Here is a 17,153-nt window from a genome sequence, read left to right as displayed (position 1 = left end):
TCGCTCCAGCAAAAGTTGGGAAGAAACCAGCAATTAAAATCCCTGAGAAAAGTAAAGGCAGCAACTTCATGCACTCTGCTGTACCAAAAAGCAAGGTATTTTTGTATTTTCAGGGATTCAAGCTCACTCCAATGTTCATAGAGTCTGCATATACCTCTCATCTATTTCCTGACAAATTCTGACCATACAAGAATCATGAGAAAAATCCCATTTCAGCATCAGCGCAGAGCAGGATGGGGACAGTGCCCACCCCAGCGGAGCATCTCCCGCTCCAGAGCTCATCCGAGTCCCTTGAAGCTCCCAAAGGCCTGAGAGAGAAGCAACTTACTTGGAGAGATTCAAGACACAAAAATACTCGGGGCAAAAAAAGGGGGATCTCAACAGAAAATACAAACTTTGTCTTCAGATGTGCAGCAGAAGCCAGAGGTGAAGTGAGCTCTGCAGTGGGAATGCACGTGGGGTTCATTTAAGCACCTGAGGTTTAGTTAAGAGCAAACATCTGGCCAAACAGACAACTATTTAATAGAAAACTGTATAATAAACAACTGTATAACAGACAACGTTTTGGATTTGTCCATTATCCATAACTGGCCTTGACAGGAATGACTGCGACCACCTAGAATATGATTTAATTATTCCGAGTTTTTACACTATTTCATATACTTCAGCAGACACAGGGCAAAGAGGAAACCTAAAAGAGCCAGACAAGTTTCCAGGTATGTTTATTAGACCAGGAATGCCACTGTACAAGTGGTAATCAAGGAACAAATGCCTTCGTGTGATGAGTTTTTCAGTGAGTGTTTAGAGCAGTTCGTGACAAGCAAAGGCTGTTACTCCCTCCATTCTTTTGGAGTGACTCTGCCGACAGGCGACAGGCCCCACTCCATTCCAACACCTGTAAACACCTGCACGAGGATAAAACAATCAAGATTATTAACTCTGAAATCAAAGAAACCTTCTGACAGAAGCCTATTTCTGTTGCTTTCAGTTTCGATTCATTGTAGTAGAGCATGACATCTCTTTCATATTCTAATAAAGCAAGTAGAATATACTTATATTGAATAATATTTAACTACTTCAGTTTTCTATTTCAAAATACCTACCTTTAGAACAAAGAATGTGGAACATAAAGCCCTGTCGCCATACTGCTATTTCTATCTATAAATTTTTCTGCAAAAAGCTTAGAAGTCTTAAGTAAAATAGAGAACGGTTGTGCTTCTACTACATTTTAAAATTAAGCAACAGACTGACACAGAAATTTGAGTAACAAGTCAAAATCAAAACCTGAACTAAAGCAACTTTAATCTCTATCACATTACTATTCACTTATCTAAAGGGCTCCTAAATTCTGACCACTTCGGGTATTTCAAACAAATAAGCCTTTGTGAAACTGAACAGCTTGTGAGATTTACAGCTCAAGCGACAACAGAGTGGTGAAAAAAAGGACGACTTACATATCCCCAGACAGCAGCAAAAACCGCGGCTCCACCAAGGAGCACCAGGTTTCCGTACTGGTCGTGGAAGTTGGGCTCATGTTTGCGGTGAGCCTGTCTTACCACAGGGCGCTGAACTCCACGAGCTGATGAACGTTAAAGAGAAGCAGAAGTATGGAAATCAACTAAAACATACATCCATAGCATCCACAGTCCTCATCTCCCACCAACAGAGAGGCAAGCGTAAGCACTAAAATCTTTAAGCAAGGCTGAAAAAAAGAATCTTTTAGTCGTAGAGCTTTGGAATGATTCCAAAACACAGGATATACAGAACGCCATGCATTTTGTTTCAGCTCTCCCAATTTCTCGCCAGAAAGTTATTGCTGAAGTCTAATTCCAGTAAGGAATTCCTCCAGGTTACCTTTTTCATCAATATGTTTTCTTGAGGCCCTCAGCGTGGAAGTTCAAGTACGCTTTTAAGCATTATTATCTGTCTAATAAACTATTTTGTTTATTAATGAAAAGTTTCAGGATTCTGTATGCGAACACCTACGCTGTCAGCAGGTGTAACCTGCTATAAGCACTTTCAGGACGAAGCTCGTCCTGTACGGGGTTGAAGACAATGGGTACGGTCACACCTTCGTTACGGCTTCAGGATTTTGGATGGGAGGAGAGGGAGGTGAAGTGAAAGTACCTGTGGGCCTTGGCATGAGGTAAACGGCAGCGAAATACAGGAGGACATTTTCAGATGACAGTGTATGAAGTACGTTATCCATGCACACTACAGAAGGTACACTTATTAAAAAGACAGAGTGAAAACTCAAACCACCAGCTTCAAAACACAAGCCATTTAGTAGCGGCATACAGCGCATTTGATGAGACAGTGGTCTGCGCACAGACATTACAAACATAACCTTTTTGTTTCAGGTCAATGATTCACATTTACCCAAACGTGACTAGAGAAGATGATGACAACACTCATAACGCTGCTACATCCCCGGCATGCTCTGTGAGGCTGCACAAGTAGTTTTTTGGTTTGTTTTAAAGAGAGAAAAAAGAAGCTTGAATATCTACCAAAAGAACCACTGCTAAGTACTTTTATTTTAGGTGTGAGAGGCGGGGTGAAGCGCTGGGGGTCCGTCACTGAACTCTGTCACCCTGCCCTTGAGTGAGGGGCTGGTCACCGCCCGCCCCTCACCACCTCGGCTCACGACACCTGGACGTGCCTTCAGGTGCTATCAGGGAGGAAAAGCGCCGAGGGAGGGAACGCAAGGTCAGCTCAAGTAAAAGCAACTAGAAGAGGCAGGGGAAAAAAAGAAAGCAGCAAAGGAAGGCCGGCGAAAGCCGCCCGCAGCCCCTCAGCTGCCCTCACGACCCGCCCTGCTCAGGGACTGTCCACACAGGGAAGGAACCGGGAAGGAACAGGGAAGGAACCCCCCTACCAAACTGCTTACACCCGCGACACAGCCCCGGCGGTTCCGTGCTCCAGAGACCCTCCTCCCTGCTTACCGGTGAGGCTCAGAGCGGCCCTGGCCACCGGGAACATGCTGACGAGGAAATCACCACCGGTACCCTTGGCGAGCGGTGAAAAACAAAATGGTCGCGCCGGAAGCGGCCGGCGCGCCGCGCTACGAGCGGAGCGGAGCGCTGTGGGTAATGTAGGCGCGGAGCGACGGGAAAGGTGCCGCCTCCGTGTGGCTGAGCGGGACCGGGGGAAGCTCCGCAGCCGGGAGAGAGAGATGGCGGCTTCGCTTCGGTTTGCAGACTCTGGAGCGCTCCCCGGGAGCGGCTGAGGAGAGAGGGACGGACGGGCACGGAATGACGAAAGCGCTAAGAACCTCGCAGTGGAAGAGCCACACGCAGTGTCAGGATGGCCGAGTGGTCTAAGGCGCCAGACTCAAGGCGTTCCGCGCCTTCCCGCGGCGGGTTGGGTGTTCTGGTCTCCGTATGGAGGCGTGGGTTCGAATCCCACTTCTGACACCACTTTTTTTTTCTCTTTTCTTTTTTCCTCTCCTTCTTTTTCCGTTTGAATTATAAATTTATCAGCCCAAAGAGCTACAGCCAGAGATTTTAGTGACAACAGAAACTACAGAGACGCCCGCGGCGCCAGAAACGGTTTCCATAGTTCACACGTCCTCTAATTAAGGAAAGGAAAAGAACGGAGAACAGCGGGAGCGAAGCCGCTGTTTTCTGTGCCGGTGACGCTCCGGAGCCCGCAACCCGCTACACGTCGGCTGCAGATTTCCCGAGTCCGCGTACAACTTTAACATTCTTTCTCTTAACGAGACCCAGAAATACAAATGCGTTTATAAAATTAAGCCAGCATACACCATTAGGGAGCTAAGGATTAAGTTCCTTGGAGTTCTCCCCTAGATTCCTATTTTCGTTTTTTGGGGGTTTACCGACGTCAGGCCCGGCCCCCCCGCCGCGGTGCCGGGACCCCGGGCGGCCCGCGCTCAGTGTAGCTGAGCAGCAGTTTGCAATGTTTAAAAGAGCCGCAGGCGCTGCGGAAAGCCCGGGGGTATCCCCAGCGTGAGGGGCTGCGGCAGCGGGACAGCGGCGACACGTCCCGAGTGCGGGCAGCGAACGGGGCCGGGGCCGCCCCCCGCCGCGGGGCCCCGCGGCACAGCCCGCTCCGGCTGGGGCTGCGCCAATGGCGCGCCTCCAGCTTGCCTCTCTCTCATAGGCTGTCCGCAGCCCGGGCTGGGGACAGTTTCAGCGAATCGCGAGTCGCGGGCCGGCGCCGCGGCCAATAGGAAGCGTGTGGGCGGGGCCGCAGTGCCCGTGGGTCGGTCACTGCCAATGGGCGCGGGCCGGCGGAGCGGGGCGGTCATGGCGGCGCTGCCGGTGCTGGCGCTGCTGCTGCTGCTGGCGGGCTGGGGCGGGCCGGGCGCCGCGGGGCAGAAGCGCAAGGAGGTGAGAGGCCGAGGGACCGCGGCCGCCGCTCTGCCCGGGGCGGCCCGGGGGCGCTGCCTGCGCTGAGCTCGTGCGGCGGCGGAGGGCGGGACAGGGCCCGTCAGGCCGCGGGCGGGCGGGTGGCGGGGCCCGGCCTTTGGCCTGGCCGCGGGCGCGCATGGGGAGCAGCGGGCTCGTTAGGATCACACCGCTCTAATTTATGTTTTTGTAGGAAACAATTATTCTGCCCATGGAATAGGCTCAGGCACGATCTCTCAGCAAAGCAATTTTTTCAGTAACGATATTGCAACACCGGGTGTTCTACCTGAAGGCAGGCACACCGAATAGGGCAGAAAGTCCCTGCTTATATCCCCCAAAATCCCGGCCGCGATTTCCCTTCCCTGTTCTCCATTGGTTGGGTACTTAAGGGTTTACAGGCTGCCCCCCCACACACAATACCCTTCTCCTTATGAATATGGATTCCTGGTACTTTGGCTACACTTTCCCCTAAACTAACTTATAAATACAGATACATACAGGTATCAGTATATATTCCAGGAAGAGACTGTGTTTTACATTAAGGATTCTTAGTCCGATGTCTCTGTGTCCTTCCCCTGCTGGGGTCGAGCGCCAGGTCCTCACTTATGTAAAAACAACTGTTCTTTGTTAAACCTTCCTTACGTTTTATTTTCAAACGTGTTTAATCCCAGGTTCTTCTGTAATTGTGTAAGAGCGTGTGTGCCTGGGTGTGGGGTTGGGAGGGTGGACCGACTGTCCTCTGCTGTAATCACCAAAGTGCCGCTTATTCCCGCACGCTTGACTCCCGGGGTTCAAAAAGATCCCTCGGTATATACGTGTGTCAGGTGTAAGTCAAAGAAGAGCAGTTTATTATTGACCCTAAAAAATATATCTGAAGAAGAGCGTTAATAAGGAGTAGAGAAGTAGAACACTTGGAGGTTTGTCACTTACCAAATACTTCATTGTATATCGATATAGGATTGGCTCATTTTTAAAGAAGAGCTCAGTGAGCGCTCCCGAGTTCTCCAAATATGCACCGAATGCGGTTTTTCCCAGCAATTGGGTGTTGAGCTCACTTCCATCTGTAGTGTTGATTCCAGCTCCAGCAGGTTTTGAATCCGACACGGTGTGCGATGCTCGGTGTCGAATAAATCCCGTGGCGTGACGTGGGGCGGTCTGTGTGTCTGAAAGCAACCTTACAGTTAGCAACGTGACAAAGCACTAGTGAGCTGGAGGTCCTCACCAGTGTGGATAATACAGAGTGCCTAAAGTGTGTATAGCACTTAAGTGCTTAAAGTAAATTAATAATATTAACATGACTGTCAAAAGGATCTGTAAATGCCTTCAGAAGTCTTAATGTGTCTTAATGACTGTGTTCTTTTGAAATACAGTGCAGCTGTTTATTACACCAAATCTAAAAGCCTTCCAGGATTCTCCTGTGAGACCGGTGGGGTTGAACCCAAACCAACAGTGTTCCTCCGACTTTATTTTCAGATGGTGCTCTCAGAAAAAGTGAACCAGCTGATGGAGTGGGCGAGCAAAAGATCCGTTATTCGGATGAATGGAGACAAATTTCGACGCCTGGTGAAGGCACCACCCAGAAATTATTCGGTGATTGTGATGTTCACTGCTCTTCAGCCTCACAGACAATGTGTTGTGTGCAAGTATGGGCTTAATTTAGTCCTAAATTAGAACTTCAAAGTCCTCTTATGCTTTGTAGGGAATTAAATTTAAGAGAGGGTAAACTTTCATGTACATGGGAGGAATATACTAGGGCACGTTATAGTAGGGTTGTCTTTGAAATTAAATGTGTGGCAATATCTGTGTAATATGTCTGTGAGGAAACAGCATAGTCCTTAATTATCTGTTTCCCTCCTAAAATTGCTGCTTTGCAGAGCCGATATTCACACTGACAGGCTTCTGCAGAAAGACAGGGTGAAAACTCAACTTTCCCTGCCTGGAGCTGCTGCAGAAATGTTTGTAGAATTACTGCTGGCCGTGCAGTCTGGAAGGTGCTGTTAATTACATGCCGATTGGCACTTATTTATTTACAAGTATAATATGCAGGATCCTTAAGCATATTATAGCTTTCACGTATTAATCCAGAGGTGGTAGAGGCCTGTATATAGGATTTTTCCCCTAGTTAGTTGAAGTCAATTGGTTTCTTGTCCCCTGACATGGAAAAGAGGGCCCACCTGTCCTTGTTTTGGTGTGGACTAGTAAATCCTGCGCTGCCGGCTTCTGTGTCAGGTTCCACTTAGAAATCACCACTGCCTGTGTTTATGGACTCAACAGGACTTGCTGTTGGGTTTAAACAAAGAGCGGTGCCAGGTGGGGCGCGTGGGACGCACCGGTGGGGGCGCTGCGGCTCCCCGGCCGCTCGTGACGCGTGTTCTGGGCGGCGTGACGCAGCGTCTCGCTCTCTGTGCTTCACAGACAAGCCGATGAGGAATACCAGATCCTGGCAAACTCCTGGCGATACTCCAGCGCATTCACCAACAAGATTTTTTTCGCTATGGTGGATTTTGATGAAGGCTCGGATGTATTTCAGATGGTAATGTCTTATTTTTAACTCGGGTTTTGGGGACTGAGGGCAAGAAAGTAAAGGTGTGTACAAAATTTAGCGCTGCAGTGATTAAAGAGATAATTGGGAGGTTAAAAGCTGCCACCCCCAGAAGAAATGAGGAGGGCAGAGGGCAGCAGCATGGTGGTGGTAACGATAACAGAAATGACAAATCTGGGAGAGGCACAAGGAGCGAACTGGCCCCTCTGGCTTTTTCTGTTTCCTGTAATAACATACAGTGTAATTTTTATTGGAGCTCCTTCTTCCTGATTGATTTAGTGACAGTGTTGCAAGATACAACCAGAACATAACTGTGTGTTACTAAGTAGACTTTTCATGGTGCTGTGTCTTCTATGGATTTTCTCACTACAGCTAAACATGAATTCTGCTCCGACCTTCATTAACTTTCCTGCTAAGGGGAAGCCCAAGCGGGGCGACACGTACGAGCTCCAGGTGCGCGGCTTCGCGGCCGAGCAGCTCGCTCGTTGGGTGGCCGACAGGACCGACGTCAACGTGAGTACGCGCGGACCTTCCCCAGCACCGGCCCCCCGAGTGCGAAATTCCAGCTGTGACCCGTGTCGCTTGTGATCCGTGCCTAACGATCTGCTCGCACGTGCGCTAAATAGTTCTTGTCCACAACGGGCTGTTTGGGCACGTGGCTACTCCTGACATTTCCTTACCTTCTGTGTTCTAGTATTTTCATGGAATCATAGAATCCCAGGTTGGAAGGGACCTCCAGGATCATCTGTTCCAACCTTTCATGGCAAAAGCCCGGTCTAGACAAGCTGGCCCAGCACCCTGAATCTTAACAGTGTCCAACGCTGGGGAATCCACCACGTCCCTGGGGAGATTATTCCAGTGACTGATGGTTCTCATCGGGGAGCATTTCCCTCTTGTGTCCAGACAGAATCTGACCAGGAGTAACTTGTACCCATCACCCCTCGTCTTTTCCTCGTGACTCCTTGGACAAAGGGAGTCTCCAGCCTCTCTGGAGCTACTCTTTAATTACTGGAAGGTGGTGATGAGGTCTGCCCTAAGCCTCTTTTCTCCAGGCTGAACAAGCCCAGTTCTGTCAGCCTTTCCTTCCATGGTGGTTTCCCAGTCCTGGGATCGTCTCTGTGGCTTTCTCTGGGCCCTCTCCAGGCTGTCCACATCTTTTTTCTGTGGCAGGGACCAAAACTGAACGCGGCGTACTCACCCTCCTTCTCCCTCTTCCGTTCTTATGGAAGAAAAACTGTCTTTAAATTATTAAGTAGGGTAAAGATGTATAAAACTGAAGTTACAGTAACGAGGGAAGAAGCATTACTTACTTTCCTCGACAGATTTATTATATAGAAAATTCTGGGGGCGTGTGCGTTGGTGTTTTTTTCCTCTCTAATCTATTGTGGGTTCTGTTAGCAGGGGTGCGGGTGTAGTGTGTAATCCCACGGGGGGAAAACAACTTAAATATCCTCTATTTAGATTCGTGTGATACGGCCACCGAACTACGCGGGGCCGTTGATGCTGGGGCTGCTGCTGGCTGTCATCGGAGGCCTCGTGTATTTGCGTGGAAGCAATCTGGATTTTCTGTATAACAAAACTGGCTGGGCATTTGCTGCTTTGGTGAGTAATTATAACTCCTGTCTGCCTGTTGTTACAAGTTTTGTAGCAATTCAAGTTTTAAAAGGTTTTGTGTTTAAGGATGCTTAAACCTGGCAGAGGGAAATTGAGGTGCATTTAATTTTAGTTTTTGGTATTCTGATAATATTATTTGGTCTCCATCTTTTCAGCTCAATGCTTGAATAGATGCCTTTTATACAAATAAAATGTAGAACGATTCCTAGCCTAAGATTGTATCCCAAACCTCTACTTTTTGGTATGAAATGAAATTGGGTGAAAAAAAAAAATAAAAAAGGAAAAAAAGAAAAAAATCCTTATTAAATAGTGTTTCCTTTTCAGTGTTTTGTTTTGGCAATGACATCAGGCCAGATGTGGAACCACATCAGAGGCCCACCCTATGCTCATAAGAATCCCCATACAGGACAAGTGGTGAGTGTTCTCTTTCTGCTTCCCGTTGCAAGTCATGGTGCTCGGCTCTCCTGCGCGAGCCCGGCGGAGCAGACAGCGGCTGAGGAGTTCAGAGAGGATCTGTCTCCTCTCAGAACACGTCTGTAAGAACAGGGGTTGGTTTGGTTTGAAACAGGAGTGTTAGAGCTCCAGTCAATATCTGGATTTTCTGCCAGTTTTATCCTTTTCTTGGCTCAAATAGAAGAAACTGTTTGCAAACATGTGCTTTACTACTAAGAAATCACCAGATACTGATCTTAATCCAAATCAAAGTACTCTGTGTAATGGCTGTGTGATAACTCCAACCGTTACTTAGAATTCCATCTTGATAGGGAAGTCACTCTGACAGTCTTTGGTCCAGTGATTCATCAGTTCCGTGAGAATGGTGACATTTGTTCTGTGACATTTGTCCTTGCTCTTAGAATATCACTTAGCGGTTTTTTAGGTGCATTGCTTTCTGTGCTCAGAAATAACCTTTTAAGAGCTAGAATAAGAAATGCACTTCTTAATCTGATGGTAAACAGTAAATTAACCTTGATATGTAGCAGCATGTTCAGTTTCTTGTTAGAAACTGCTCAGAGTGCTTTCCATGCACTGAGGCCTTTGCCAGGAGCTGGATGGATGGTACCTGCTGGGATCGGGACTTTGGTCCCTAGAGTTCAAGGTCTTTCTGAAGTGCTACATGTTGGAGGAAGCATAATAATGATGCTTTTTTGCTTAGGTTCTAATGGCAGATTCTTTTACATTACCCGATCTGTTCCATTTGTCTGACCTCCTGTGCATCTTCTAACCATTCCTGTTTCTTTCCATGTTTCCAACATCGTTGTTACCCGTGACATTTGCTTTCCTCTGTCTTTCACATATATTGTATCTGTACTGATGAAGAGACATGAGAACTCCAAATTGGTAATGGCAAAACAAAGGTGTTTATGTTGGTTCTTACATGCTAAGCAGTCCTAGTGCTGAGCCTGGCAATTTCATGTTAAACCTGGTCTTTTTAACCTCATAGCCCAAAGAGATGAAATTGCTTGTTCTCCACCTTGTCTCCTGAAACAGACAGTGCAAGCCCCCGTCCCCAGCTCTGTAGCTGCAGATAATTATGGCAAAGTTGACTCCAGTCTTTTCTGACTTGCATTGCTCTTTGTCTCTTACAGAACTATATCCATGGAAGCAGCCAAGCGCAATTTGTGGCAGAAACACACATAGTTCTTCTCTTCAGTATCCTTCCTACCGCGGGGCACGTGGTTGGTGACGATTTTTCTGTCGGCTTGTGTTGCTGCCTTTTCTAGGGAAGCGCTGTGTCCCGGCCCCTCGCTGTCCCCTCGTGCCGGTGCCGGTGCCGGTGCCGGTGCTGAGCCTCGCAGAGCCGGTCTGTGCGGGCAGCTCCGCTTTGCCGTGCCAGGGATCCTTCAGTTGAACAGAAGAGTGATGGCTGCCTTCTCACCACCTTCTTGCTTGGTGACTGAAATGAATACAGCGCTGCAGACGTGGATCTTTGTGGAATCATAAGATTCCACAGGATAGACCCTGTTCCTCTCTGTATGTCTCTTATCTTTTCAATCTCACTTACCGAGTTGTTGCTTTGGTGTTGAATTCCTTCCTCTACTACTGATCTTACTTTTATTTCTTTGCTTACCTTCTTTACTTTTAATGTTAGCACCTGTTCATGCAAACAGTTCAGGATTATTCCATGCCACTATTGTGCCATCAGGAAAGGCAAGTGGAAACTTGCAGGTTGAGAATTTTTGCCTTAGTTGTATGAAAATGTCATAAGAATACTTTAGAATTCAGTGTTCTTTTCTGTTCCATGTATGTTTTTGATCCATCATCTGTAACATTCCCCATGCAGGTTCTTCTTCCTTCTCTCGTCACCTGGGCCAGCCTGTGCATGCTGTTATCTTTCATTCAGGAGTTTTTGTTTTATTTACTATTGTCTCTCTTCTTGCAGCTTCACAATCCCAAACGGTTTACATTTTATAGCATACAACTACACAGAATAGCAGACTTACTGTAGGCACATCATTTCAAAGCTTCATTCAAACTACCTGTCCTCTTCACTGCTTGACATGATTTAAGTCTCTTCTGTTGCCACGTTGATGTTCTTAAGCAGCGTGATTTCTGCTGATTTCTCCCTTTTCTTGTTCTACCTGTTCAAAATCCCGGCTCAGCAAGTGAGTGGAGTAGAACAGTAGCAGGAATGGCTGAGCTCTCTGGGGAGGAATGTGGTTTCGGGACAAGCTGAGATAACAAGCACATTTTAAATGTTACATGAAGGCCTACTCTACTTTCCAGTTTATTTTAAACTTGGTATTTATTTTCTATTAAAAGTTGACATTGTGAATGCTTTTCAGTTGTTTTTTTCCCCCAAAGCTGCTGCTTTGGCTGGGAAGTCTTGAATTTTTCCTAAGAGATTGACCACCCCAGGTATGGGGTGGGAGCTGGATTGACGAGATTAGGAACGAGCGTGTTATATTGAGTCTGTTGTATTTTGATTGAGCCTTAAACAGCGTCTGTAGATGGTGGCGTTACTTTAGGAATGGTTCTCCTCCATGAAGCTGCTACTTCTGACATGGATGTGGGCAAAAGAAAAAGTAAGTACTAATACTTTCTAAGAGAAGGCATATTCAGTGAAGATTTGTGATACGCTATTGAATAGAAATGTTTTTACACTGGGGGGTTTTGGACTCTACTCACCTCTAAGCAGAAGCGAATCGTTTGGTTTTTCAGCAGCACTTGGAGTTGCTCAGGAACCTGCAAGATACACTCAAAGCCCTTTTGGGAGATGGGGAGAAATAAAGATGCTTTGTGGCATTTTGCTAGGGAGGGGGAGAAGGGACTTGCTATCTCTTACAGCAATGATGTAACAGTGATTCACAGTAGGAGCTGGGAGTAAAATTGGTGTCAGTCTGGTTCTTGTCGGTGATTCTAACAGAGGTCTCATCTGGCCCAGTCTGTAAACATTACAGGATGCTTTTGAAAAGCCCTGTCACTGTGGTGTTCCCGGGGACAGCTGTCACGTTACCCAAACGCTGTTCTGCATCTCTTGCAGTCCTGTGCATTGCTGGCATTGGCCTGGTGGTGTTGTTCTTCAGCTGGCTGCTGTCTATCTTCAGATCTAAATACCACGGCTACCCGTACAGGTACGTCATCGCCTTCCTGTGCGTTGCGATACAGCTGCCACAGCGCAGGCTCCTTTTGGAGGAAGTGGGAAGACACAGATGAGGGCTTAACTCCTAGTAGCACGCTCAGTCTTCTTTGTTTGGTGTGTTTTGTCACCTGCACTGTGTGCTTATGGATGAATCTGTTCCTGCCGACTGGAATGTCCTTGTGCGGCAACATTAATATAAACCAGAATGGAGAAACAGGCAAAGGGCCTATTTGCTGAATCTGATTTGGTGGGAAATATGCTTGGAAATGCCCCACTTGCTTCTCGAAGTGTAGCAATATTGGTCAATATAATCACCAGAAATAACGGTGTTTGGACACCACAATTTTTCAGTCTGGCCAAAGGAAAGATTGTGGTACTCTCCTTTTCTTGCCATTACAGCTTCTAAAAGATTTCTTTTCATCGTCATATCTCAACCAACTTAAACTGAAAACAAGTGTCTCTTTTTTTCCCCCAACTTTTCCCTTCTTCCCTGTTCGTACATCTTGATTATTAATCCTCATTTATGAGAACAAGGGGGGTGCCTGGTGCTTGAAAGCTTCGTACATGTTGAGATTGCTTCTGTGAAGAGTCTAGCACTATTCCTTGGCTGCTTAAGACATGTATTTGATCAGTATAGAATTATTGTGTGGTTTTATTAGGTTTTACGTATTTTGAAGGAACAAATACATATTGAGGACCAGCTTCTTAACCATCTCAGCTTCCGCAAAGAGTTTAATTTGTCTGGAAGGCTGATCCCATAGGCAAATATTGCCCCCTTTCTACAAGAAGTCAGTTCTTAATTAACAATATCTACCTAATAAAAGTTTTTATTTCAAGATCAGAAGAGAGTTGAACTTCTTCCCTGTTTAATAACTGGTCAGCTTTTATTCTGGGCTATGCAGTGGTCTTCTGTCCTTCTGCTGACGTTGTTGCAGGTGAGATGTGGTTGTCTCACTCACTCTTAAGCAACTTCTCCACTGCTACGTATGTCATAGTTACATCAGGCCCGGCTTCTCATTCTGATTTTCTCAGCATCTGTGAAAGCCAAGCGGGACGTTGCACACCTTCGTTTACTGTAAAATTAATGTTTGTTATTTTGTTCCTGCAGTTTTCTGATGAGTTAAAGGATTCCAGAATCTGTATCACTGGAAAGGCGGTGACTGAAATTGCATGGAATGGAAGAGCTCAATATGGATGGTTCGTGCTACCTCTCTTTCCACTGAATGAGACAGTTAAACACGGAACCAAAGATGACACGTAGTGCCTTAAATGTAACAAGCAATTTGCTCTGAAAGACACAGAGTATTAAGATGCAATCTCTACTTCATAAGCTTTACATCTTCTTAAAAATCTCTACTTCTGGTGAAATTCCGAATTAATGCTTAGAACCACATTTCTGTAGACTAACTAGAAACAGTATTTGAAATTCAGCCTGATAATCTGTTTTCCATACATTTCTTTGTCCCTCCGGTATTTATCAGCGTATTTGCTGTTTGTGCGCAGCAGGTGGCCAGAGCTGCTCTGTCGTGCCTTTTCACCGTTGACAAAACATCTTCATGCACCTGGAAATCTTTTCCTTCAGTCTGTGTGCAGCCCTTGGAGCACACTCCGAATTCCGGTGTGGAATGTGCCTATTCCGAGAGCTCTGTCTCATTGTGGAGAAGAGTATGCAGCTACTGTGTGAGGCAAGAGGCTGCTTCACAGATGAAGGGTGATTTTTCTACAGGTAGAACTGAGTTATTAATGCAGTTATTCATTAAAGCTTTCTTTGCCACCTGCTGAGACTGCAAATTTTAAGTTACAAATGTTGGCTCAGAGCGGAAAAGAGGGTCTTACACTGCCCAGCACTCACACTCTAAAAATACAAACTGAAGGCACAAAGGTAACCAGCTGTTTGTAGCACGAATTAAGGGTTGCTAATGGGCTTTCAAGTTGCTGCTCGGAGCCCTAACAAACCAATTGGTGTCAGATTTGGGGTCACTGGGTTAAATTCTTGCATTCCTCATTTGCTTTCTCCAAGTTTTTATCCTTGGGGAGGACACAGATATCTGATCCCAGGATAAACAGTGCTGCCGCGGGAAGGATTCGTCAGCCTTACAACTGAACACGCGCGCTTCTTGCTGTCCCCTGGTGTTCTCTCATCCCACAAAGAGCCTTTGCCTCGAGGATTCCTGAGGGAAGACGTTGTGCTCAGCGCGCTGTGTGCGGTTCAGCACCTGTACCACAGGGAGCCCCTGGGGGGCCTCGGAGGTTACTGCCCACAAGAAAACGGGATCAGACTCTGGTCTCCTGCTTCTGCCTCTCCCCGTCTCAAGAGGTTACGGAATTTGGATGCTTTAGGCTCAGAAAGGACTTGATCATTCAAAGTAGAAGGTTATTCTTATGCAATTTTGCTAAATTAACAAATATCTCAAGTGCCTTAACTCCACTACTTTAGTTGTTTGATGTTTCAGCTTGTTGAGATGCATTTTTTTGTATGCCATACACAATGACAAGCCTTAGTGGAATGCATCAGTTTTGTGCCTGACTGGATTTTGGACAAGTTTCAATAAAATTTCTTAGTCTAATCCATGCTTCAGTGTCTTTTGAACTTTAAAATAAAACAAATGAACCTCTTCTCTTCCACTCTTGCTTCAATGTGTAAATATAAATGTCTGGACATAATAAATAACCTGAGTATAGCTGAGTAGACTGGATGAGTAGGACATATATGTTTATGTGGGAAATTACAGCCCCAAATGCCAATACTGGAGATCTCATGTAGGCAACTGGTAATATGAAGGTTGCGTGGGTTTTATTTGTCTCTGGCAGCTGTGCTGAGGTGAAAATCTTGGCCCCCTGGTGCGCTAGACAGATCCACTGACTGTTTCTGGAGGTGGAATCTAGGGAGCATTACAGATTTGCCTGAACAATTCTGTGCTGCCGGACCTGTTGCTGCTTTACGTGCCCTGTTGGTACGATACTTCCAATAAACTTGTAGCTTGGTTGTGCTTCAGTTGTAAGCAGCGCGGCTGAAGGGAGCTCACAATCTCATTCTGAAGAAGTGATGTTTTTTCTTAAACGTTTCAGCCTTGTTTTCTATTTTTGGTGCCTATTTTCTTCTATCTCTGGCTGGGCGCTGGAGCACGAAGGCCGGTCTCCAGCATCTCCAGCCCGGCGCTCGCCCCGCAGCCGCAGCCCCGGTGGGGCCGAGCCTTGAACCACAGGGTTTGGAAACGGCAGACTCGGGAGCCGCCCGGATGGCTCCGGCGGAACGAGCGGCAGGGAGGCAGATGGTGGTTCTTGTGCAGCAGCCTTGTGTTGCAGCGAGGGCTGCTCTTCAGCTCTTTGGATTGATTTGTGTTGCTTTTCTACAATAAATACCAGCGTTACGTATGTACAGAGACCTCTCTCATAAATCATCTTAAAATTTGAGTTCAACATAATCTTTAAAACCAGTTTGTATTCCACCTTGTCTGACCACAACGCTATTGCTGCGGGCAGTATTTCACATAGTCAAAAGCAGCTCGGGTACTGTTGTATTACACACCCTCTGTCGCTTCAGAGCGTCGATGGTTATGCCAGGTACACCGGACTGGAAGGGTCAGGTCCCATTCTGTCAGAGCAGGATTGTTCCGGCTGACGGGGAAGCATTTATCAAAACAAAAGGAGCTTGGAGGCTGAAGCTGTTCCCATGAGGAAAGCATCAGTACCGAATCCTGGCACTGGGGCTTTGCAGATGCACAAACATTTGTAAAGCGATCAGGGACATCCACACATAGAGACGTGTAATTCCAACAGTATCTTTGTACAAATTAAACCTTAAGATCAAACCAGCATACAGCATATGGTTGCTACAGAAAAAGCTTGACAGGCGCAGGTTGTCTAAAAATGGTCTTATCATTTCTTTGTTCGGGTTTGGGGTGGGTTTTTTCAGAGAAAGATGAATGAGCGGTTCCCAGGAACAAGTCCCTTCACTAGGAATGCTGTGCTACTCAATCCAAACTATTTGGATTTTAGCCAAACCACACAAAAAAAGCATTGACATGAACTTCAAAGGAGGAGTGGGTTTTGTGTTACAGACTTACATTTCCCATAAAACTCTCGTGCATATTCTTTCCAAAAGCAAAACGATCTTAGATGTGTGAATACACACACCAAAGTACTTGAACACCAAAGAGGAATTCATATCGTGGCACACAGAGACCTTGATAAATAAGTATTAAACCCAGTAGCAACATTGATTTCTTTTGGTTTGTTTTAATGAGTCAAATACAGTGTGTGCTGTTGGAAGCTTTAAAAAGGCATGAAGCTGCAAAGCCCCTGGGACTGAACTGGATTGCAAGAAGACAAAAATCAACCACTGAAATTCAATGCACTTTTTCCATCAGTTGTATGTTCTACAGCACCTCTGTTACTAACGCAGGGCACAGTGGCCTTTTAGTCTCTGTAGTTCATTCAATCACTGCACACAAAAGATTACAAGATAGATTCAGTTACGTTATTAAACCCAGTCTTCAGAAGGAATAAGCTCAGCTATCAATGACCTGCTTCTCAGTTAGGATCAGAAAGGCAAAGCTTGTTTAGAGACATTTAGCTGTTCTTCAGCCTGGGGGAATCGCTTTCAACATACACGCAAAATCTGTTCTGGCCCTGTTACTCGTTTTTCCCAGTGCTCCTAACCCTTGGCACTGCACCGACTGACAGAGCCTTGCTCAGGATAATTATAAAAGTACCTGTTTGCAAAGCCTCACCAAAATCCGCACCTTCAAACACAGCAAGAACTTTACAACATCTCTGGCAATAATTGGTTCTAGAACAATCTCTGTTTCCACACAAACGCTGACCTTGCATTAGCATCCTCATCTTTTCATTGCCAGCAGCTAAAAGCTGCTATCTACACTAAGTGCTCACCGGTAATTCAATGTTTTAAACAGCAGAATACAGTGGATAGATCAGTTATCACATGAACCATTCCTTATGTGTTTCATTTCTTCTTAGCAGAGAAACAGCAGAGGCACAATATTATGTTCTCAACGAAAATATTTACAGTCCGAGGACGTGTATTTGA

At 46.3% G+C, this 17,153-nt stretch overlaps 2 protein-coding genes and 1 non-coding gene across 4 annotated transcripts; 2 read left to right on the top strand and 1 right to left on the bottom strand.

Moving 5' to 3' along the window:
• Nucleotides 1-705: 705 nt before the first annotated feature.
• On the bottom strand, nucleotides 706-3,102 carry LOC102086620 (cytochrome c oxidase subunit 7B, mitochondrial). Its single transcript, XM_005511822.3, has 3 exons — nucleotides 2,943-3,102; nucleotides 1,455-1,579; nucleotides 706-905 (listed from the first exon to the last, which is right to left on the bottom strand). Exons 1-3 carry the CDS (start codon nucleotides 2,977-2,979, stop codon nucleotides 831-833), a joined length of 237 nt encoding a protein of 78 aa, XP_005511879.2. The 5' UTR covers nucleotides 2,980-3,102; the 3' UTR covers nucleotides 706-830.
• Nucleotides 3,103-3,297: 195 nt separating this feature from the next.
• Nucleotides 3,298-3,413, top strand: TRNAL-CAA (transfer RNA leucine (anticodon CAA)). The gene is made up of 2 exons: nucleotides 3,298-3,335; nucleotides 3,368-3,413. It is a non-coding gene; the product is annotated as a tRNA-Leu (tRNA).
• Nucleotides 3,414-4,181: 768 nt separating this feature from the next.
• Nucleotides 4,182-14,670, top strand: MAGT1 (magnesium transporter 1). 2 transcript variants are annotated; one of them, XM_065077402.1, is made up of 10 exons: nucleotides 4,182-4,349; nucleotides 5,841-6,010; nucleotides 6,783-6,900; nucleotides 7,282-7,422; nucleotides 8,371-8,511; nucleotides 8,848-8,937; nucleotides 10,110-10,173; nucleotides 11,472-11,546; nucleotides 12,005-12,095; nucleotides 13,212-14,670. In XM_065077402.1, exons 1-10 carry the CDS (start codon nucleotides 4,236-4,238, stop codon nucleotides 13,225-13,227), a joined length of 1,020 nt encoding a protein of 339 aa, XP_064933474.1. In that variant the 5' UTR covers nucleotides 4,182-4,235; the 3' UTR covers nucleotides 13,228-14,670. The 2 variants fall into 2 exon arrangements, with proteins under 2 accessions (XP_064933474.1, XP_064933475.1); XM_065077403.1 differs by lacking the exon at nucleotides 4,182-4,349 and having other exon boundaries at nucleotides 5,841-5,957.
• The last annotated feature ends 2,483 nt before the right edge of the window (nucleotides 14,671-17,153 follow it).

Source organism: Columba livia, chromosome 12 (genome assembly GCF_036013475.1).
Source record: "Columba livia isolate bColLiv1 breed racing homer chromosome 12, bColLiv1.pat.W.v2, whole genome shotgun sequence".
NCBI lineage: Eukaryota > Metazoa > Chordata > Aves > Columbiformes > Columbidae > Columba > Columba livia.
Note: the sequence above shows the minus strand (reverse complement) of the source record. Positions and strands in the feature narration are given on the sequence as shown.